The following is a 23,599-nucleotide window of genomic DNA, read 5'->3' on the forward strand; positions in this document are numbered from 1 at the left end:
AAGCGCCGCGAAAAGGGGTCCGCCTCCTTTCCTCGCCCATGTTAAATACTTAGGCTGTTCGCACCGGCAGCGTAGTGCCGTGAAGAAAGGGGAAGCGCCGCAGCCAAACACACACACAAGCACATAATCTCCTGTGGGGGGGTGGTGGCTACAGGCTTGTGTAGGTCTGTCACCTGTGAAGACCAGCATCATTTACCCCTGAACCATCGCGGAGAAATGCGCTCTCTGGGCCACAGGGATGAGCCAACCCCACGCCACTACGCTGCCATGGGTGGAACCAGGTCACCAGTGGACACAGGAGCTGGGTCAGACTGTCGTGTTGGCAGGACTTCAACCACCTATTCATTGCAACATATCTAATACTATGTAAATTTAAAAACAAAAATGAACCATAACCATTTAAAATTAAATATATATTTTTTTAATTAAATTAAAGGGGACATATTATGCCTATTTCACCACAGTTGATATGGTTCCTTGGGGTCTTAATGAAATGTCTGTAAAAATTTTTGAGAGAGTTTCAGTCACATGCAGGTAATAATAACGATGATGATATCATATCCAAGTCGGCAACACGACCATTCCCACAGGACAAAACACTCCCAGGACAATGGGTAACTTTGAATCATCAGCAAAAACCACAGACGTAACTCTGGGAGAGGATGACTCCACATTTGTAGAGACTTGCAAAACTGCATTGATGTTCTCTGGCTTGTTGGTGGGTCCATGTGTGTGGATGGAGTTCCACTGTGACCTCACTCCTGGCTGACTGTAGTCACCTCCGCCCCGGCCTGGCTCCTCTCAGAGAGCGTCGGTGCTGCCTTGACCTTTGCAGCATCATTGGTGTTAATGCACTGAGGCCGAATCCCTTCATTTTGGCTGAAGTGACTTTGCCGACCCCAGATTCTTCCCATTATGCCCCTGGACAGTGCCGGTGACAGCATCAGCATGACGGCAGGTTCCAGGAAAACGTTGCACGAGCTCGTCAGCATTGCGTACGTCCTCCACTCCACACTTGTCTCCAACGCAAAACCCAACGATGTGCGAGGCGTTGTAGGGCGCATGGCACACCATGAACACAGTGAGGGTGGAGAGCGCGACAGTCAGGACTCGCCTCTTCCCCATGAGGGGCAGATTGGAGCGCCACACAAGAGTAACGCAGCGCAGTGTGCAGAACGAGGTCACGACCAGGGGCAGGAGAAACAGCTCGATGGCCATCTCCAGAAGCATAGGCAGCAGAACATCCAGCTGAGAGGCGTTAAAATTGTCATAGCAAGATAAGGTGTCATACTTGACGGAGACAAGGTGGGTGCCCCCTTCGGCCACCAGGCCGCCGCCAAGGTGTAGAAGCACTAACGCCCACAGGGCAACGCTGATGACGCAAGAGAATCGAGCATGGCTGTATCTCTTGTAGATAATCAGGAATGCGATGCTGAGGTAGCGGCCCACTGTCACAGCGGTGATTAAAAGGCAGCTGCCGTACAGCCAGGAGAAGAGGAAGAAGCTTTAGAGTGGCAGCCTCCAGCCCTGAAGCAGAATCTCCATGGACTTGACTGGCAGCCAGGCCACGAACACCAGGTTGGCCACACACAGATTGAGGGCGTAGACCAAATTGGGGGTGGCGCCGCGCTTGCGGGATTTGCGTACATACACGAAGAGGACCCGCAGGTTTGAGGGAAGGCCCAGCAGGAAGGTGAAGGTGTGGACGGAGAGAGCTACGCAGTCAAATCAAAATCAAATCAAAGTTTTTTGTCACATGCACCAATGACAGCGTCATCAGAGCAGTGACATTCTTGTGACCTGGCAGGCAACATCTAAGCAGTAGATTTTTTTTTTTTTTTTTTTTGCACTTAAGTTTTTATTGAACTTTTCTTAGGCATGGTACATGGCAAATTAAAAAAATGTCTTTATACAGGAACAGGTACTATATGGTTGAGAATTTACTTTAATAACAAACTGAGGTATACAGTATTACAGGATCCCACTTGGGAAAAACACAGCAAAACAATAAAACCAGGGTCCTAGTGGGGATCATTATTTACCTTTATGTAATTCCAAAACCTGTCCCAAGGGGTCACCCCCTCCTCCCTGTCATCACTCAATCTACTAAGCATACATTCATAGGATGTAGTTTCAGTCATTGCACATAACAATTTAAATTTAAAAGAAGGGCAAGCAGCGGTTTACAGGATTAAGGAGTGAGGAATATTAAATTAAATATTATGAATATATGTGTAGTAAGTAAGTGGTAAGTGTAGTTGTATGACTTGGGGAGCAGCATAAACATGGTAACTGTTCAGTGGGTCAGCGTTGCTTGTTCAGAAGCCTTGCGGCCTGGGGGAAGAAGCTGTTTGTGAGTCTGGTAGTCCGTGCTCGGATGCTCTGGTAACGTCTGCCAGACGGCAGCAGTGTGAGAATTCCACAGCCTGGGTGGCTGTGGTCCTTGATGATCTTCCGTGCTTTTCTCAGGCATCTTGTGTTGTAGATGTCTTGCACAGAAGGGAGATGGCAGCCGATGATACCCTCCGCAGCTACCATACCAGGCAGTAAGGGAGCCTGAGAGGATGCTCTCAATGGTGCAGCTGTAAAAGTTTGTTAAAGTTTTTGCAGCCATGCCAAACTTCTTGAGTCTCCTCAGGAAGTATAGGCGCTTTTGTGCAGTTGTGACCACGAGACCGCTTTTTTGGACCAGGTAAGGTCATCCGTGATGAACACATAGAGGAATTTGAAGTCAGAGACTCTCTCCACTACAGTTCAGTCGATGTGTATGGGATCATGACCCCCCCCCGTAGCTTCCTGAAGTCCACGATCATCTCCTTGGTCTTGCAGATGTTGAGAGACAGGTTGTTCTCTTGGCACCAAGTGTGGGTGTGCTATGTCTTGAAAAACAGCTTCGGATTCCTATCACTTGTGCACATGTACCAACTTTCTGGAGGCCAAGTATGAATTACGAAATGGGAGAATGGATTTAAAAAAAAGAACAGTATATTGGTGTTTGGAACCGTCATCAATGTGTACGCGGACGTTTACATAATCCATTAGAAAAAAGCACTGTTGCATTTTAATCAAACTTAATTTCAAATTTACATTTTTCAAACAAATTTGTGATTTTCTATGCACAGCCTCTGCATAGTATGTTTTAGCATTAATAGGTGCATCATTGTCAGCTGTATAGCCAGTTACAGTTTTTATGTGGGTCCCATCAAAAAGTAATTTCAAGTAAAGTTGAAAAAAATTATAAAATCAAACTATTCACACAATGTGCTTCTGTGCCAATCCAGAAGGTTTTGAGGTACGACCAGATACTCTGAAGGGACATCAAATGGAGGGATAGTCCATAGGAAGCGGAGAAACAACACATCAAGGCATAGGATGAGAGATGGATGGAGTTGATGTGCTAATAGTCCAATAAAACCAAGTATATTTTCTGTCAGCTTCCCTCTTTAGCAATGTGCAATATTGAATTAGCTTGAAGTAGAGGAGGAGAAGAAGGAACAATATAGAAGTAAGACTCACCCCGATTATGGACATCATTAATGTTTATTTTTGTCGACATGATATATGCTATCAGTACAGCTGATTTCAGACTCTTTATATTTTTTATTATATATTTTTATTGTTTTTTATAGCTTACAATTTTTTCTGCCTGTCGATGCATCTGTATACAGTCCAAAAGTTATTGGGGATGCATGACAGTTTGCGTGTGTACATTGTATGTTGGGGGGTGCCAATTTGAAATTAGAATCAGTCAAAACAACATTAGAAGTCTTAGCAGATTTCAAAGTTGGCATAAATCAGGGTTCTTCCCTTAAAACTTGTCTTAGTACAATCAAATCTGTCCCTGTGAGAATTCAATGTTGGATTGAAATACAGTGTCAAAAGGCTATAAATCACTTATAAATGATGCCATGAATACAACACCACAACAAATACAATTATTATTATAGAAGTGTATCTCAGAAATGTGAGTTCTGAGAGTTCAGAACTTGAAGAAAACTTCTTAATCATCAGTCAATTCTGTTGCAGTCAGATTCAGTGTCAAAACATTCTATAATTCTCAGTTCTACAGATTTATATGTATGTATTCTCTTGATCTCTCTCATGTCATTAATTCTGTATGATTATAACAAACAGGAATTGGTTCAAAACCAGTCCCATAGTCTCACAATCTCAAATGAACACAAACCATTCACTCACCTGTCAAGGATATGAAGCAAATAAGAAACATTGTCTGAAGTCTGAACAATACCTTTTTATTGAAGATGCTTGTGATGTTAGCTTGGTCAGTACTTTGTGTGCATTCAATCAAAAATAGGTTGATTATAATCATTGTCATCACACCAGCTTGCATGGATACATACTGTATTCTCCTAGGACAATATATACTGAATGTTTGAATGACAGTAATGCTCTAAATTTTGACATAACCTGAATTCAGGCAAGGGTAATACTGTATAAACAACGGCTGACATTGGTGTGCAATTCCCTTTAGCTTAATAGACAGTTCAACACATGGGATATCACTAAAATTAGAAATCAATGTATGTCTAACTCTTTAATTTTGTATTTTACACACAGTATGAACACATTCAATCAGTTTGGTCATTTGAAAATATAAACTGACACTTTAATGATCCCCATCGGAGTTGGAAACATTTTCTGGGGTTTATTGACAAGGTGTGTAATGTATAATCTTAACTTGTGTGTTAACAGTGTCTGTTTTAGAAATGGTTCAACACTCTGGAAAATAGGCGTGTTTGCTTTCTTTGTCAAGGCGAAATGGGAACATTAATACAAATTTAATGTCTGTGTTAAACACAGAGCTGGTACAGATGAGTTAAGCCTAGCTGAGCAAGAGCGACACCTAACTAGATGGATAAAGTATAAATAATGTCTACTGAGTCTGTAAAGACTCACAAGCTAACAACTGCAAATGTTGTATAGACCTCTAACAGCCTTCAATGGCTTTGTGTCAAGCAGAACTGTAAAACAATAAAAGAGAACTCTCAGACATTACGACAATGGTTGTCTTCTTTGCAGACATTTTGCACAGCATGGTATTGGTTTAACCTTCTTTCCTCTATGTTCACTGTCACTTTTTCAGCAAATCACTGTAGAGAATCAAGTTTCACTCTCACTTGCATGGAGATGCACGTTTAACTTTCATATGAGTTAATTAATGTTTTCTCATGAATTAGCCACATCCCAAAAACCACCAGTTGTTAATTGGTTTCAGCTTGTGTTAAGTGCACATGGTCATTTTACCTTTAAAAGGCCATGCCCCCCTGCTTTTATAATCAAATGCTAAGCTAGGCTAACCACATCGTGACTCAAGCTCTGGTCTTAACATGCACACCAGGATGATATCAGTATTCTCCTCTCTTCTCATCAGTTTTTCCTTAAAGGGCCTTTTATTTAAGGCACATTCTGATTTCTCATGGGTCACTTAAAGTCAAAGAGCAATCATTTTGAGCAACTGCTTGTAAAAGCTAATGCTTTTCCTTTTTTTCTGTAACAGGTCTTACTCGTAATAGACATCCCATAAAACCCTTAGGGATTGTTCTTGAAATGAAAGTACAAGACAAATAGTGTATAATGTGCACAACACAATGCAAGACCTGTGGATATATGCACTTGATGGCACAAACTTTGCATCTCTTCCTCCTCCTTTCTGAGATGTTACTTGCACTGAAAGTCCTCAGGATGCAAGCACGGGATTAAAAACTGTACAAACTGCTGCTGCTGGACTGTAACTGTTGAAGAGCTAGAAAAATAATCCAGTGGCCCAGCCTTTCCAGGGGCGGTGAGGTGTCCTCTGTTGGGTAAATAAAGGGAGGCTCATATTCGGTGACCAGAGAACAGGGGTGTAGGCGTCAAATGAGTCACCAAAGGTGCGAGTCTGACGGACATTGAAAAGGCCAGCGGGCTTCTTATCTGTCCATACTGAAACACACACACTGGCGTCTTCAGATCGAAACCTCGTACTCTCTTGTTTCCTTTGAGACAAGAGAATGAACACGTCAAATGACAGAGAACTTTGAATGGTTGTCAGACATTTTCTCAAACCTCCAAATGGTTGACCTTCGACCACTAATACTGATTTACAGTCTAGTGAAATTAGTGTCAAACTGGTGCTCTCAGTAGATTTTTTTAAACAGTGGCACGGTATTCAAAGTTCATTTTCTTGTTTGGCTCAACACATGGGATTGACTGACCATAAGAAAAAATTAAGATTACCACCAGATTTATCCCTCAAGTCTATGACACATGCCGTTTTAACTTGGGACTGTTTAACGTTTGATAAGCTTCAGGTTAGGATGAACTTACGTCATTGTTCTTCAGGATTGCCACCATGGAAGAAGAAGAAGAAGAAAGAAATTAATATCGTCAATTATCATGATGCTGTACCTGGTTAATAGTTATATTCCGGGTAAGCTAAGTGAATTTGAATAGTTGTATAACATGGATACACAATTAAAAAAAATAAAATTAATAGTTTTAAATTAGAGATGCAACTGTTGATAGCAGGTGTCAATAAGTCAACAACTGAGATGAAGACATGATGACATACATGTGTTTACAAAAGCACATTTCAGTGCTCCTCTTCAAACTAATGACTTGGGATTCAACGACCTGCATATTTAACGTAACAAGTCTCAGGATCTGTGACAACCCATAGAGGTTTAACACCTGAAACCTCCAACTACTCAGTTGGAATGTGGATGAGAAGTGAAACATCATCAATAATCAGTAGCCCATCCAGTTGCCTATGCGCATATGTAGAACTCCTGAAGAACCTTCAGAGACAAACCACTGAGCGGGTAAGGGTGCATGTGGTGTTGAGGTGGCTCAGGTCAGAAGCTTCAGTTATTGTTCACATCATACATCAGAATGTGTAAAATGTGATCTAAGTGACTGTGACATGATTGTTGGTGTCAGATGAGCTGGTTTGAATATTTCTGAAGATACCAAAGCTGAACATAGATTAAAAGCAGATAATAATAATAATAATAATAATAATAATAATAATAATAATAATAATAATAATAATAATTTGTCTTGCTGGAAGTTTTAACTTCTGTAATGATTTGTGCTGATCTTAATGTGACTGCAATCATTCCTACTGTTTTTTTTCTGTCTGATTGTGATTTTTTTGACCGGGGATGGTAATGTTCTTTCACCAAATATTGAGCAATAGAATGAAAATAAATAGCTGAAAAGGGGCTTCTACCAGAAGAACAAATTCACAAGGAAATGCACCAGGGTCAAAGAGCTCCTACCAGGGTGGTAAAACTTGAATTTGAACAGGACTCCTTCCAAAGACAGAGCAAAGACATATTTGAATCATGCAGCACCCTGGAGCAATATTGCATTTTTGCAGTGAAGTGGTGAAAATGTTCTAACACGTTTGCAAGAAATCTAATTAAGAACCATTTTATGCACAGTGAACTACAGGCTGTTTTGGACCCCAGGGGATATTGCCCGCACTGCCCTATTAATAACCCTGCCATGTCCATGGGCTCAACTGGTTTGTGCTAATTTAATTGAATTTGTGTTTAGCAATATGCACAAATAATGAATAACTGACACGACAAGCTGCTCAAAGTGGTTCTGCTTTATTCCCTGATCTTGAGGCCCTAGAGATCTTCTCTGTGTCAAACTCTTAAGACTTGTAGTATTTCTGCTTTGCTCTTACATGCTGCATATTCCTGCCTGGTGCTCCTGCGTAATGCAGTATACAAAAGATCCTGCACCAGGATCAGTCAGGTCAAACTTCCCATCATATAATTACACAAATAATATAACATATGTTGACTCACAGTTGTCTCATAAACAGAGCTGTCGATTGCAGGTTCTCCAGAGATGTTTTCATATGGTAAGTTGGAGGAGAGGGAGAGCTGTAGTGACTTCCTCGGAACCCTGAGGTCCATAAAGAAAAATGCCTTAATATTATCTTTTGCAATACATGTACATCACATACAATAAATACAACACAGTACATTAAGGCTTCAAGTCATTGTCACTGTGAAATAATGGTACCAAAGTCAATGTAGTGAATAAATTAATAAATTAAAATGTGGTTTCTAGATTCTCAATACAAACCTTTATTTTCTCTGAAAAGGCTGTTGTGTCACATAATATGTCATGTAACGTTCTTATTCAGTTATATATCTAATACATGCCTAATTCATTGTAATCTGGATATATCCAAAACTAATGCATGACTTCAGTGGGAATCACAATGATTCGGTGCTGGCAGCCTAAATTGCACAGTGTCGGCAGTGCTAAGAAGGAGTGGTGCAGGCCAGCTATGATGGAGGTGTTGTGGAAGTGGGTGGATGGTGAACGATCAGACCTCATAGAAGTAGAAGTGAAAAAGACCTACGCTTGGCGTCGGCTCTTATCACCACAAACTCTCTCAATATCTTCGTTCTACACCTGTGTCTACATAGACTGGGTTAAGAATATAATCAGATCTGTTCAGATTTTAACCCTTTTTTTCCCGTTAAAAATTAAAAAAATTATTCAGATATATTCCCATCATAATCTCAGTAATTTCCGAACGACAAAGTGAAACTAGGTTTTAATTTTTTTAGAAATTTTTTCTAATTAATTCATTGTCCAAATAACTCTATGTAGACCTCAATGCTAAACTCATGGTGAGCATAGATCAGGGCAGGCGTATAAAAGCATTTCAAAAGCTTACAGTGTTCCTAGCAACACATAGGCCTTTAATAATAATGAAATGGAAGAAGAGTGGATCCACAAGAACCTTTCCTGCCACCCAGGCTGGTTGAAAAGTATCTAAGACTACAGCCAAGTACAGAGAGCTCCACAGAGCACATGAACTGCGACTGGTGCGAACATTCACCTTTTAGCTGACCTGGAGCATACAGCCAAGATAAAACTGAAGTGGCTTTAAGTGGTCCAGCCGAAGCTCAGACTCGAACCTCACCACAACACAATACTTGAGATAATGTGAAGACAAATTTCTATTTTCTATTTATTTATACCTCTCTCATAATCATTTGATATTTTTTGTGCCTTTTGCATAGCTCAAGTTTTTTCTATCTCTCATCTATTATGTAAACATTATTTTTTATTTATTTAAATAAATAATAACATACTTATTTTCCTCTGAAACCAGTGCTCACAACAACCTCAAACTGTTTTCCAGTTAATTTTTTTCTAACCAAGAATTACATTTAGTTGAACCTAAATAGAAGCTTCGATGAGGACAATTTTTCCGTGTATCAGTGATACAGAGAAGCTGAGTTGACATTCATATACAAATGTTCTCCATCTGTACTCATCATTCAAACTTACTTTGAGAAGTAGAGGTACATCCCAATTATGAAGATGAGGAGAAGGACGACAGGGATGAAGACAGCAAACGCCACTTGGGCCCCCTCCAGTCTGACGTCTGCAGTAGACACTATTGGAAATAGAAAGGGGGAAAAAAATGATTTGGTCCAGAACCAACTCTTTCATTGAATGTGCTTTTTGTTTTATAAATCCTCAGTAGAACTGAACTCATTAGAAACCAATTGTTCCATTTTGAGAGGGCAAAATAAATACTTTATAAAAGGTTTTATATTCGTTGAAGATTTGACTTATTGGGGATAGTTTTTTCTATCAGCATTACCACAGAAACTTTAATGTGAACTCAAAAAATCTAAGCAGACATAACATTATGGAAAAACTTACCATCTAATCTGTGGTCATCCAAACCCGCAGGGTTGGCTGAGGAGAAGACATTTAAGAGAACAAGGTTAATATGGGAAAAATACCTCAATTAAAAAAACAGAAAACGTATACAGTAATCAGATCTGATCTTCAAGACAAAATGTGGCAGCGATAACCAGGACCAGTTCAGTTCAAGCTTTCCTCAGTAAACTAACTGAATATGAAGTTGTTGTGGCTTGCTCCTGTAGGCGCGGATTTTCACCACAGGAAAAGACTTTTAGCAAACTTAACAGAAATAAATGAAAAACATTATACAGGGAAACTATTATCAGAGTAATATTCATTTGATTTAAGCAAAACATGTCAGGAAATACATAAATAAAACTGGTTATCCCGACATCCCTACTACATAGATCAATGTCACAAGAAATTGAGCATTGAGCGTGAGTTCAGACAGGCAACACAGTTAAGCTCAGCTGCTGATGGCTCAGCTGACTCCCTTCCACACATTCATAGGCAAAGCTCAAACAAGGCGCCTTATTTAAGCTGCTTCAACCTGGCTACTCCTGCTGCTTCCTCTGCAAGCTGCTTTAACCCACCTCCACCCTATCTTTTTCCCTTTTTATACTGTGTTTAATATACTCAGTGTCTGTTTGAGAGAATGGATTGAGAGGCGTGCTCTATCCGTCTTAGGCTTTCCATGTATGTGGAAGGGCAGGGAGATCCTGGAACAGAGATATAACGCCAAATGAAACTTATGCATCTGCGAATTATTTATTTGACGGAAGTGGTCCTGACTGAACCTCATAAATTGAATGTGCACTTTGACTTTTTAATTTGGTCCATGTTCCATCCACTGACATGGAGGAGGCAGAGTTTCTGACTGAGCTGTATGTCAGAAGTGATGGAGATAGACGCAAAACAAGAGTTAACGTTGATACTGCTGTCCACCGCTGCTCGTCATGAGTAGAGTGTAAAGGTTGACACTGAGCTCAGTAATTCTACAAAAATAGATCACAGGTGACACAATGCTGACACTGGCTGTGTAGCAGCAGAAAAAAAAATTGCATATGTAGGACACTATTCAACAAAGTGCCACCTTGGATTTAGATTTGCATAAAATTAGTTTCTAAAACTACCTATGTGTGGATGTGGTGTGACTTCCCTCTGTGGTTTCCACCTGGCCTAGTTACCTGTAATACTGCTTTTAAGTGGACTGGAAGCAAGACTGCCAAATCAGAAACTACCGACCCCAGTTTTACACTTGACTGGAGTCTGAGCTCACAGGTAAAACTAAGAGTGCACACAATAGAGACGCTGAGAGAGACCCCGTGACTGTGACACGGCTCGGCCGCACAGGAGAGATAGCAAGGAGAACTCATCGAAAGATTATTGTGCACGTTGGTAGATATTAGGAAACAAGCAACTTATTATCAAGAGGACAACAGAGACAACAGAGCATGATTGTAATGACAAAATACTGTTACTATACATACACAAAATCTGTTTCACACACTGTGGAATAAGTCATCAGTGAAATGCAGTGTGGGTGCATGATTTTAGGGATATGCAGAAGTTGGGCTGTGAAATCTCTAATAACAGCGCAGGTCTCCCCTCCAGTCCTGCTGATGTCTAATGTGTCCTCAGAGCTCTCCGTCTCCTTTAGGTGCTTTGGGCAGGGTGCACAGTTAAAGTAAAGGCCACTCTTCTGTTGTTTCAGCCTCTAAACTGGAACAACCTTTTTTAAAGTGTCAGGACAACAAAACCCAGAGGCATTAAAGCAAAGACCTACTTTTCTTCCCCCGGCCTTTAACTGTGATTGATTTCCTGCTGTTTTGAAACACTCTCGGTCTTCTTTGTTTGACTTGTTTCTTGTTTTGTTCAATGGTCTGTCAAGGTGTTGCATGAAAGCGCCAAAAAATGGAGGCGGTTTAACGGATCATGTGACACCAAGGTCAGGTTGGAATAAAAGTTACATGTATAATCCTTTCCATTGAGGCGCAGTGTAAGTAAAATATAGAAATTCTGACAACACACAACACCAGAACTTATGACACACACAGTCTCACTCACACACACACACTTATATATATATATATATATATATATATACTCCTGACTACTTAGACTCAGTGTAAATAAAATAACATGTTAAGCTCATACCAAACATCTTCCACATCACAGTGAAAAAAGAACAATAATAAATGTTTTGATAATGGCAAAATAACACAAGATTAGCACGATCTGTGTATTTCACAATAAAAGATTTAGCTTTATCCCAGAAGAAATATAGAAAGAAGGATCTATGTTCTATCACAGTTCAGCAAGCATAGAAGCCTGCCAGAAAGTATTAGAACATTTAAGTAAAACAAATCTCACTTATGTGTTTTGTGTTGGGTCAGTTGCCTCTCTAGCAGTTAATACTGGCAGCTCTGAGAGCAGAAACCCTTTTTAAAAGAAAAACATTAAAATAAAATAAATAGTCTGTTGTCAAACCTTGACACCAAGAAGTGAACTGCTGTGCATCAACAGTCCGAGTACAACTTGCAAGGCAAGGGGACAGGACAGGATAAAGTCACTGTCCACACTCATCATGATGAAAGGTTCGATCTGAATTCATTCAGCCAAGACCAAAGCTACAACTGTTTACATCTGTCATCCATTTAAATTCAAATGTATATAGATAGGTTGACAACAGGCCTAACAATGTTTTTGTTTTCACATTGTAACTACATTGTTACTGTTGCTAATATGCATAGTCATACAATTTAACTACTCATCATTATTTAGATTTAAATATTATTGAGTTTATCGCTTATATATACAATGAGTCAAAACCCAGCTGATGCCACTAACAGTCAGCTCTCATAGTTAATGTGTCCGATGTGGGACTTCTGTCACCTCATGGGACCTACACTGTCAGGGTAAGATTCAGTGAGAGACAGAATTTTACAGATGGTTTCTAACTAAATGCTTTTGTAGGAGAGCAGGTCAATTCTTTTTGCCCTATTCAGGCAGCAACCACTGAAAGTCACCTCTTTATCTGAATGTCTATGCAATCATAGTAGTGCCAGATATGAGGACGCATATTTGCGATGAAAATTAGGAGAGGAAGATCAAAATGTCAATGTTAAAGCCGAACTTTTAAGAATTTATCAAACTAGTGATGTCAGCAGATATGCCTCTAAAGAATTGTTTCAATTTTCTTCAGTCAGTCTGTTACGAACCATGTTCTGTATGTCCTATATGTGTACATGTATTGTGTTCTGTTTGTGTTTTTTGTCTTCTCCTCCTGGGTGCCTGGAGATGCCTGCAAGGACCGGAAGGGGGAGCTCTCGGGCAGGACGCGTCGGAAGTGGCCTGAGGAAGAAGCATCATGGCCGCTCATCTCAGCTGGTGCCAGCAATACAATCACCACACCTGGTCCAGATCAACAATCAACCCTTCCCCTTTAAAGAGTGCTTTGTTTTTTGTTAGCGAGAGAGGAGGCTTTTTGGAGGAAGCTGTGTCAGAGCGCTGTTGGTTTTTGGTTGGTTTAGCGTAGATATTTGCTGGTGCCTTGATATAATTTTGTCTTTATTAATTGAGTTGTTAGCTGCCGCCTACGTTTGGTTTTGTCTTTGTCTTTGTGAATGTTTGTTTGTTGTGCGCACTGGGACAACAAGGACAGGTAAGATACTCCGGGGTCTACATATAACACACACGTAGGTTTACTTCTTGTTAATACCCCAGGTTAGAGTGAGCACCACCCGCTGTACTTTTGGGTGCTAAGCACCTGTAAAGGGGGGGTGGGTTTTTTTTGTGTTCTTTTCTTTGGTGCCACTGAGAGTCCTTGTTGATCCCTGTGTTGCTTTGTTAAATAAATACTTTCTTTGCCTTTTATCGAGTAATGGTTTCTGTGTGATTGCACCCTCACTTCTCCAGACCTGTCGCATTTATGCTATGCCCCACTCCGAGCCACCAGGGGGCGTAACATAAATTGGGGGCTCGTCCGGGATCTTTGATCCGTTTAAGCAACAGGTTTGTTGAGTGTTGGTGTGCAGGGCACACGTCAAGTAGGCTGGTAATATTGGTTTGGCTTAAAGCTGTTTGAGACATCATGAGCATGTTTGATATTGAGGGTTTTCTTAGTGATCCTTCTGTGGAACAGATTGATCGCTGTAAAAAAAAAGATTTGTATGCCATTGGCACAATTTGAATTTGTAGTCTCACCAGGTTTGCTAAAAACCGAATTGAAAGAAGCAGTTGTACGTATGTTGGTACAACGTAAAGTACTTGGTACGGGCAGCAGTGCAACTGCTAGTTCGCCCGCTATTCCATCCCCATCATTGTCTTCTAATGCAGAGAAGGACAACAGGGAGGAAGAGATAGTTGGGGGAGGGCAGGTTGAGGATGAGTTAGGTCATTCAGATGCGGCCTCTGATCTGGAGCTTAAGCCTCCTCGTACTCTGCCCCGACTTTCTCCATTTTCCTTTCCTAAATTAAGTGATGATGCCCGCCATAGGCTACGCTTAGCGCGTTTGCAAGTGGAGGCGCAGGAGAAAGAGAGAGATGCCGAATATAGTCATAAGTTGGCTATTCGGAAAATGGAATTAGAAATAGCAGCAGAAAAAGAGGTGAAGCTAAAGCGCCTAGAGCTAGAAGCTTCTGCTATGAGTTTAGCTCAAACTAGGTCCATACCTACTGAGCACTCCGCGCCTGCGAGAGGTTTTGATGTGAGCAGAAATATAGTGCTGGTACCTCCATTTCGTGAGGCGGAAGTAGACTCATATTTTACTGCCTTTGAGCGAGTTGCTACCTCACTGAAATGGCCAAAAGAGGTCTGGTCGATACTGCTCCAGTGTAAACTGACAGGTAAAGCACAGGAAATTTTAGCTTCACTCTCTCTAGAAGATAGTTTGTCTTATGAGGTGATCAAGACAGCTGTGCTTCGTGCCTACGAACTAGTTCCTGAGGCATACAGACAAAAATTCAGAACCTTTAAAAAATTGTCTACCAAAACATTCGTGGAGTTCGCCCGTGAGAAAGAGACTCTGTTTAATAGATGGTGCAAGGCAAGCAACGCGACTAATTTTGACACTCTATCACAGTTGGTTCTCATCGAAGAGTTCAAGAATAGTCTGCCTGATCGAATGGTTACTTATCTCAATGAGCAAAAGGTTGGGACATTAGCGCAAGCTGCTGTGCTTGCTGATGAGTTTGTGTTATCGCACAAGCAAACATTTGGGATTCCCCGATATGAGAGTAGGTATTTTACTCCTTCTGCCTCGGCTAGAATACCCTCTAGTCCGCCACGTCCCTTGCCTCGCCGCTCTAACGAGGAACGGGAGTGTTACTATTGTCACCAAACAGGTCACATAAAGGCTGACTGCTTTATGTTAAAACGCAAGCTGTCACAGCCAAGCAAACGACCAAAAGAGGTTGGTTTAGTGCAAACATTAGTAGGTCCAGTGTCACTAGCCCAGGAGATGGAGGACGACACTCTGGAACCCTGTTACGCGCCATTTATGTTGGACGGACTGGTTTCCCTTAGTGCAGATGCGTTGACCCAGCGTCCAGTGCGCATACTAAGAGATACTGGCGCAGCACAGTCTTTCATATTGTCAGACGTGTTGCCATTTTGCAATGACACTTTAAGTGGTTCCAGTGTGCTTGTACAAGGCATTGAAATGGGGTTTGTGTCTGTGCCTCTCCATCAGATACATTTATCCTGTGACCTAGCAACTGGAGTGTTTAAAGTGGGCGTGCGCCCGTCTTTGCCCGTTAGAGGCGTCACATTTCTGTTAGGGAATGACATCGCTGGTGGAAAAGTTACGCCAGTTTTAGAAATTCTAGAAAGACCTGAGATTTTGCAGCCTGATGTGTTGGCTCAGGACTTCCCTGAAGTGTTCCCTGTGTGTGTGGTCACCCGTGCTCAAGCACGTAGGTTGGGTGAAGCAGTTGATTTGTCGGATACCCTGTTCGCGACTGAGTTGACTGGCCAGACTGTTTCCCCACCTGTGTTTATTAAGTCTACTGCTGAGCCGAGTGTCCAGCTTAAAGTTCAGGGTAATACTTCCACCACAGAGTCAACTAGGTTGCCTATGATTCGAAGTAGTCTTATTGCTGCTCAGAAGGAGGATGTCACTTTAGCAAAGTGTTTTGCTGCGGCTCTTGCTCCAGAGAGCGCTAAAAATAAAGGAATGGATTATTTTATAGAAAATGATCTCCTGATGCGGAGATGGAAATCTCGCGCTGATTTTGATAATGAGTGGAGTAATGTCTTTCAAATTGTTGTGCCTACACAGTACCGACAGTCCGTGTTATCTCTGGCTCATGAACATCTCTGGTCTGGTCATCTAGGTATTACAAAAACCTATGACAGAGTGTTGCGACATTTCTTCTGGCCAGGTTTGAAGCGAGATGTGTCTTTGTTTTGCCGTACGTGCCATGTATGTCAGATCACGGGGAAGCCTAATCAGGTTATTAAGCCTGCGCCTCTTCACCCGGTCCCGGCTATAGGGGAACCGTTTGAGCACGTACTGGTTGATTGTGTTGGCCCGCTGCCGAAAACAAAATCCGGTAACCAGTTCCTGTTAACAATCATCCGTGTAGCTACCCGGTATCCTGAAGCTATCCCTCTTAGGAGTATAACAGCTCAGTCAGTAGTAAGGGCCCTGATCAAGTTCTTTTCTACTTTCGGCCTAAGATTGTGCAAACCGATCAAGGTACCAACTTCCTTTCGGGTATTTTCGAGCAGGTGTTAACATCCCTGTCCATATCACACAGGATCTCGAGTGCTTATCACCCGGAGTCGCAGGGGGCACTCGAAAGATGGCATCAGACATTTAAATCAGTATTGCGCAAATATATCATGGAGAGCGGTAGGGAATGGGATGAAGGCGTTCCTTTGGCTCTATTTGCAGTTAGGGAAATAGTGCAAGAGTCACTAGGTTTCAGTCCAGCAGAGCTGGTATTTGGTCACACAGTGAGAGGCCCTTTAAGAGTGTTAAAGGATCAACTAACAGGCGAGAGTTCTCCCACCCAGCGAAACGTGCTGACCTACGTGAGTCGCTTCCGAGAACGACTGCACGAGGCTTGCAGTATCGCTAGGAAGAGTCTATCTGTTGCACAACATGGTATGAAGCGGCAGTTCGATAAAAAAGCACTTCCACGTTCTTTACAGCCAGGTGACTTGGTTTTAGTGTTACTGCCTATTCTAGGTAATTCAATGAGTGCTCGATTTTCAGGACCGTACACTATTGACAGGAGGTTGAGTGCCACTGACTATGTCATCCAGACTCCGGATAGAAGACGGAAAACCAGAGTGTGTCATATAAATATGTTGAAAAACTATTACACTAGAGGCGAAGTCCAGCCAGAGACACGCAGTGCGCCTCTTGTAGCCTCTGTTGCAGCTGCGGTGTCTGTAGCTGAGATCCCAAATGCAGTGAGTGATGAGGATGGCCTGAGTTTGCGAAATGCCCAGCAACAGACCCCTCGGTTATCCAATTCAGAGATGTTGTTAAAACTTCCATCTTTAATGCATCATTTAAGCAGGGAGCAGGAATCTGACCTACTCTGCCTTATCTCTGAGTTCCCCTGTCTGTTTGGAGATGTGCCTACCCGCACTACGGTGCTAGAGCACGACATAGAGGTGGGTGAGTCCAGGCCTATTAAACAGCACCCATACAGGGTAAATGCATACAAAAGATCTTTGATGAAAAAAGAGGTTGATTATTTACTGGAACATAATTTAGCCCAGCCCAGCTCCAGTCCATGGAGTTCTCCGTGTTTATTGGTTCCAAAGCCTGACGCTACTGTCAGATTCTGTACAGATTATCGGAAGGTAAACCATGTAACTGTGCCTGACTCATTTCCTGGTGCCTTGATATAATTTTGTCTTTATTAATTGAGTTGTTAGCTGCCGCCTACGTATGGTTTTGTCTTTGTCTTTGTGAATGTTTGTTTGTTGTGCGCACTGGGACAACAAGGACAGGTAAGATACTCCGGGGTCTACATATAACACACACGTAGGTTTACTTCTTGTTAATACCCCAGGTTAGAGTGAGCACCACCCGCTGTACTTTTGGGTGCTAAGCACCTGTAAAGGGGGGGTGGGTTTTTTTTGTGTTCTTTTCTTTGGTGCCACTGAGAGTCCTTGTTGATCCCTGTGTTGCTTTGTTAAATAAATACTTATCGCCTTTTATCGAGTAATGGTTTCTGTGTGATTGCACCCTCACTTCTCCAGACCTGTCGCATTTATGCTATGCCCCACTCCGAGCCACCAGGGGGCGTAACACAGTCACATGACAAAAGCCAATGCACCTTTGTATCTGATCATCTATTTTAAATTTCTTACCCTAAAATTCAGTGTTATTTGAATTTCTGTAATAGTTGAATTTCACTATTAATTAATTAGACTTTATATAATTGTCACTTTTCTCTTTCTACTGACACTTTTATTATATGAAATAACTGGACAAGGCTTTCATGAAATACTCTTAAACCAACACAACTTAACAAGTACCACAATATTTAACCAGCTCAGTTGAACCAAGAAAGTTATGAATTATGCAGCAATTCATAATTAATTATTATTTATTAATATATTTTAGGATGATTGGATACATTTGTGTATTTTTTTTAGTCTATGTAGTTTAGGAGGTTTTTAAAGACCCTCAGACACTGTTGAACTGTATATGAACCGATGATATGAAAAATACATCAAGCTGCAGTTCCTCACCTTTGCAGACAGGTGGCAGCCCACTCCACTGAGACGGGTGTCCAGGGATGCAATGGAGAACAGGCTCCCCCAGCAGCTGGTGACCAGTCATGCAGGAGTAGTGGAGAGTGTCACCTGGCTGGAAGTGGAGCTTGTTGGAGTTGGGGATCCCATAGGTAGGGGTTCCTGGGTGGCCGCAGGGCTCAAAGGTCTCAGCTGGGGGTAAAGGTCACCAAGACACTTTGTATAAATACTTAATAATTACTCCATCTATCCATCTCTCTAATAGCACTGCTTTCAGGAAAAAACGTTTTGCTTCTGTTGAGGATTGCCATCAAATGTACTGAACAGATTAACACTAATGTGTCAATGTAATGTCAGGCGGGATTTGATGTTACACATAGACTGAGATAACCCTGATAAGATACAAAAAAGTATCATACACAGTAAATGTACACAGGCACACACACACACACCCACACACGCACATGCAGGAGGTTTCAGATGTTAATGCTGTTAGAGGATCTAATAAGCACTTTCTTTGGAGTACACCACTGAGACTTTAAAAACTATCTGTCCTGAAATACAACCAATGAGCAAGGCACTGCTGAGCTGCAAAGTCAATATATTTAGAAGTCTATATTAAAACTGACTATATACAGTATGAATTATTTTCAAATAACAGAAGGTCCTTACTACATGGTTACATGAGGTCACTGAAATGCAGCTGAATCAATGGTTGTTTAGGCATAATCTGAACCGCAAAAAAAGACAAATTCAAATACATTCAGCAGTTTTAACCGAGACACCTGTGACCTACTATGAAGCTGCTTTATTAATTGCAATTGTGACCATCACAGTTGTGCCAACTGCTACAGTGATCAAATCTGGAATAAAATGAAATAAAGTGAACTTGACTTGAGTTCAGAACGAAAATAGGTCTGTGACATCTGAGATGGGGTTCCATTTTCACCTCATGACGCAGGTTTCTCTACAGCCGCTCGCTCCTGAGGCTGAATCTTTTTTTGGGAAGGACAGTTTTCCGCTAATAATTGTCTTTTGCTCGTGATCTCATACATAACAATGGCCTGCCTTGTCTCTGGTTGTCCAGTTAAATTAATTATAAGTCAGTGCCGTTGTACATTATGTCTCCACCTAGAAAGTAGGTGAGGCAGAGAATGAGATGTTCATGCAAATGAGATTAATGGCTTTAAGGCTAAGGGAAATCACATTAATTATATTTTAAATCAGACTGACGCACTTCTAGCCTCCGGCTCTGTCAGAAGAAAATGGAATGGCAGCAGGTCAAGGCAGATGGTGTTGGTGATCATGATTTCATTAAAATCAAGGAACACCTCTGTCACAATTCTTAATAAAATATAAAAAATAAGGCTTTTCCTGATAACTAAAGAACATGTCATCCAAAATGATCGAATGAAACATTTTAAACATACAACCTATATGCAACTTTTAATACATGAATGAAGATGTAAGATAAGATTTGAGTACCTTTCCACACTGTGGTATGATGATGGTTTATTCTTGTCAGTGAGATGATTCTTTTAACATTAATTTAGGTCATCCTGCGACACTAGAAGCCTTCATTCAAAACCAGGCTAATTAACTTCTTTTAATGTTAGAATCATTTTAAGGAATAAAAACTGTGTGATCTATAAGTACCTGAACCAGAATAAAAAGTCCAAAGCTCCAGGGGGAAGAATGTAAAGTGCATGCAAATTCAATAGGATTGAGTAGAATAGAGGCAAGAGCACATTAAGTTAAGATTTTTTGATGTTTCCAAAAGATGATGAAGGACAAGTCCTTAGAAAGTCAATGTTCAATCTTTGGTTTCAAATAAGGGTCATGAATCAGAGCTAACACAATAACGATGTTCAGAAAATATTTCAAACACTGTGCTTGTTTAAACATTGTATCAGTGAGGTTACACAAATACACTAAGAATGACAAATCATTTGGGAACACCTGAGTGTTAACGCAAGGATTAAAAGTTTTAACACGCTATGTGCAATTGTACTGTGTGACACAAGTTACAGGTGAATAAGGGCAAATTCTGGCCTTATTTTTGGCAGTGAAAACTGTATAAGAAAGAAAAATAAATCTTGAGGGAGAATTTCCAATCCTTTACACATCCATAACATCCTCACTGCATACAGTAGACAGCATTGTCTTATTGATAGTTTCAGAGAGATACAAATAAGTTGTAGACTCTCTGTTCATGCCCAAGTGTCTTGGGTGATGTACAGCTCCATGTATGTCAGTTCACATCTAGCATTAAAATGTGTCTCCAGATTTACACCGAGTGACCAACTGTGATCAGATCTCACTTCGCCACTCAATAAGCACATACTGGACATCCATTCTGTTTGAAAAAAACTAATGTGTCCTTTTCTCAAATCTCTGTTAATCATCAGTGCATTTCCTGAGCCTGGTTTTGATCTATTCCTTGGCGTGTTTCAAACAAACCAAGTCACCCATGATTGGGCTTTTTGAAAACGAAAAATGTTGATTACATAAATATGTACTTCTTATACCTTTAGGTGATATATTTACTTCCACTTCCACAGAGGACGTCAGTAGAGTAGGGTGTTCGTTCAAAGACAATGTGATGGTCCACACCACCTTATAATGTGGTCTGAGCAATCAGATATTAAAGTGTCATCAGTGCATCTCCAGTGCATTTGCACAGGAACTTAGAGTTGTCTTCTTGTGTTCTGTGTTAATGCCAAGCCCTTATAGGAGCGCCTTAATGCACAATTATATGATCAGACAAACCCATTGCTTAAGGCATGCTGAGGCTTTTGCAGTTTGTTTACACATTATATTAACTCAAGTAAATTAAATATAATTTTTGTATCTGAAGATTTGAACAGTTTCTGTTGTGACAAACACTCTAACTCTGGTACATACGCAGGCATCTGGGCAGCTTCTGGTTCCACTTGGGGCCTGAGGAGCCTCGGTTGAAGCAGGTGAGCAGGCTGTTTCCAGACAGAGTGAGGCCCTTGTTGCAGATGTACTGGATGGTTGAACCCACAGTGAAATGGGGACCCGACAGCACCCGCCTGCTCTGATCCACCGTTCCAGGGTCAGCACAAGACACCACTGGATGGCCAACAAAAGAAAGAAGGTTGGGGACAATCAACAACTTTTCTGTCCTCTCTGTCTCCATCAAACTCTAAACTTCACACTCTTGACGACCAGAAGCGCTTTCACACATTGATTGGCAGCTGTGAGCTTCCATTGCTGACTCTGATTGGATAGAAAGATAAGGCTCACTCAGTCGACTGTCAAAATTGACGTATGCAATGAGGACAAACAATGCGGTTCGGTTTGTCGATTTTTGGTGTGAGTGCATCGTTTTGGTGCAGTATGCTGAGTCCTGTGAAGGAATTTTCAACCATCCTCAAAAATTACATTTGTTCAGCACCACATACTCCCTTCTCTCCTAGCAATACCCAAGGGCAGGTCTTTGACTAGTGGTTAATTGTGATGTTTATACTCAGGGATACAATGTAAAGATATAACGTGATTTAGGTATGCAGGCTAGGTTTTACTTTCCTATAAGATGTGAACACTTACATCTAACATAGAATTAAAGCCTTTCATGGACATATGGTTTGAACGGGTAATGCACGGCGGAGAGGGAAGGCATTAATTTGGGGTGCTGTGTGAAACATCTTCAGAGCCACCACTGTGGGTCAAATCAACGGAAATGGTGGTTTTAGGGAATCTTGTAACTGTAGAGCTGTACATGTCACGTCTGTATGTCTTTTTTATGGAACGGTGGTTCAAGGGGGGACCTTGTCTGTCTGTGTTCCCACCACATTTTCCAAGGTTCCTCCGAAACAGGCACCTGCTGGTCTTTGAAAGGTCATGGGGGATTCTCGAAACAGTGACAGGGTAAAACCTAAGAGGAGTGATCATATTATGATGCACATTAGGAACAGAAGTCATACAGAGGTCAGAGGTCTGGCTATCTTAATATTTTTGAAAATGAGAACTTTCAGGTTGTGTGTTTTGAGAAAGTCACTGTACAGATGAAGTGACTGTGAGATACTGGGTTATATACTTTTCAAATCTGAATTGCGCTACTTGGTTGACTGAGATGATGCTAAGTTAACAAGGTCAGTCAAGGTGAGGATTCGTCTACCTGTTTGACGGTTTATTAATTTTGAATTTTCTTTGATCAGCCAATACAATCAACCACAATGATACCATCGATACCAATATCACAATTTCTATATTTCATGTGAATTCCCTTGTTGGTGCTAAAAGCGAGGCAGAGACACTCTGATGCTAAGCGTGTTTTCAACATGTTTTCCAGCTCAAGTAGATAGGGCAGTAGCTGTGTGTACTCACCTCTTTCACAGCTTGGTAAGTCACCGCTCCAGGTGAGGTCCCACTGGCACATGAGCAGCTCGGCACCCACCACCTGATAACCCGGGTAACACTGGTAGGTCACCACAGTGCCCTGAACCAGCTCAGGGTGCGATGCACTCTTCCATCCATTTGAGATCTCCGGAAGCTCGGGGCAGGTGTCATTACGAGCTACCTCTGCAGTTTGTAGGGGCAGACAGGGAAAGATGAGCATGAGAAATTGTTAGGAATATAAGGTAAATTGGAGTTGTATGAACTTTCAAGGGCTGATGCTGAGTTTCGGTCCAGCTAGCAGGACAAAGATATACTAATGACAGTTTCTGTCTGCCCACACCACTTTTCTCTCATACACACTAACCAGCAGGCTAGACTTCTCTAATGCTGCAATACTCTGAGCTTTCGACTCAGAATATGAGACCCTCAGTCACCCCGAGGAAAAGATTTAAAGTTTGCAAACTAAATTCCTTTTCTCTCACAGGCCATGTAAAACTGATCATTCTAATGGCCTCATGGCCCTTCCTCTAGCCCTTTCACACAGAGGTCAGTACAGTGGACAGCTATTCAAAAGCCATTTTTCATGCATCTACATGGGTTTTGATCACGTAGTTGCACATTCGCCGCTACATTGGATGCCAGTACATCATCCTGTACACTGCCAACCAGTGGCAAGTAGTTGTAAGTGCAATTTCTTTACTAATCCAAACAAGATGGCTGTTGGGCAGCCGTAAATGCCAAGTTGCCAAATCCTAAAAAAACGTTTTTTTATTACATTTTTCACAACAAAGGAAGTAATACAATTGTTACATTTTCTAG

General features: G+C 41.4%; 1 protein-coding gene and 1 pseudogene across 1 annotated transcript in view; both read right to left on the reverse strand.

Moving 5' to 3' along the window:
* Positions 1-755: 755 nt before the first annotated feature.
* On the reverse strand, positions 756-3,531 carry LOC128439734 (free fatty acid receptor 3-like; annotated as a pseudogene).
* A 1,704-nt stretch (positions 3,532-5,235) lies between these two features.
* LOC128439735 (seizure protein 6) overlaps positions 5,236-23,599 on the reverse strand; it is a 133,141-nt gene continuing 114,777 nt past the window's right edge. Inside the window, exons 13-19 of the mRNA XM_053422125.1 lie at positions 22,769-22,963; positions 21,320-21,511; positions 18,413-18,607; positions 9,709-9,744; positions 9,328-9,436; positions 7,821-7,920; positions 5,236-5,815 (exon numbers count right to left, since the gene is read on the reverse strand). Coding sequence (XP_053278100.1) covers positions 5,765-5,815; positions 7,821-7,920; positions 9,328-9,436; positions 9,709-9,744; positions 18,413-18,607; positions 21,320-21,511; positions 22,769-22,963 — 878 coding nt within the window. The 3' untranslated portion in view covers positions 5,236-5,764. The remainder of the gene's footprint in view (positions 5,816-7,820; positions 7,921-9,327; positions 9,437-9,708; positions 9,745-18,412; positions 18,608-21,319; positions 21,512-22,768; positions 22,964-23,599) is intronic.

The sequence above is a fragment of the Pleuronectes platessa genome, chromosome 5 (genome assembly GCF_947347685.1).
Source record: "Pleuronectes platessa chromosome 5, fPlePla1.1, whole genome shotgun sequence".
Lineage (NCBI taxonomy): Eukaryota > Metazoa > Chordata > Actinopteri > Pleuronectiformes > Pleuronectidae > Pleuronectes > Pleuronectes platessa.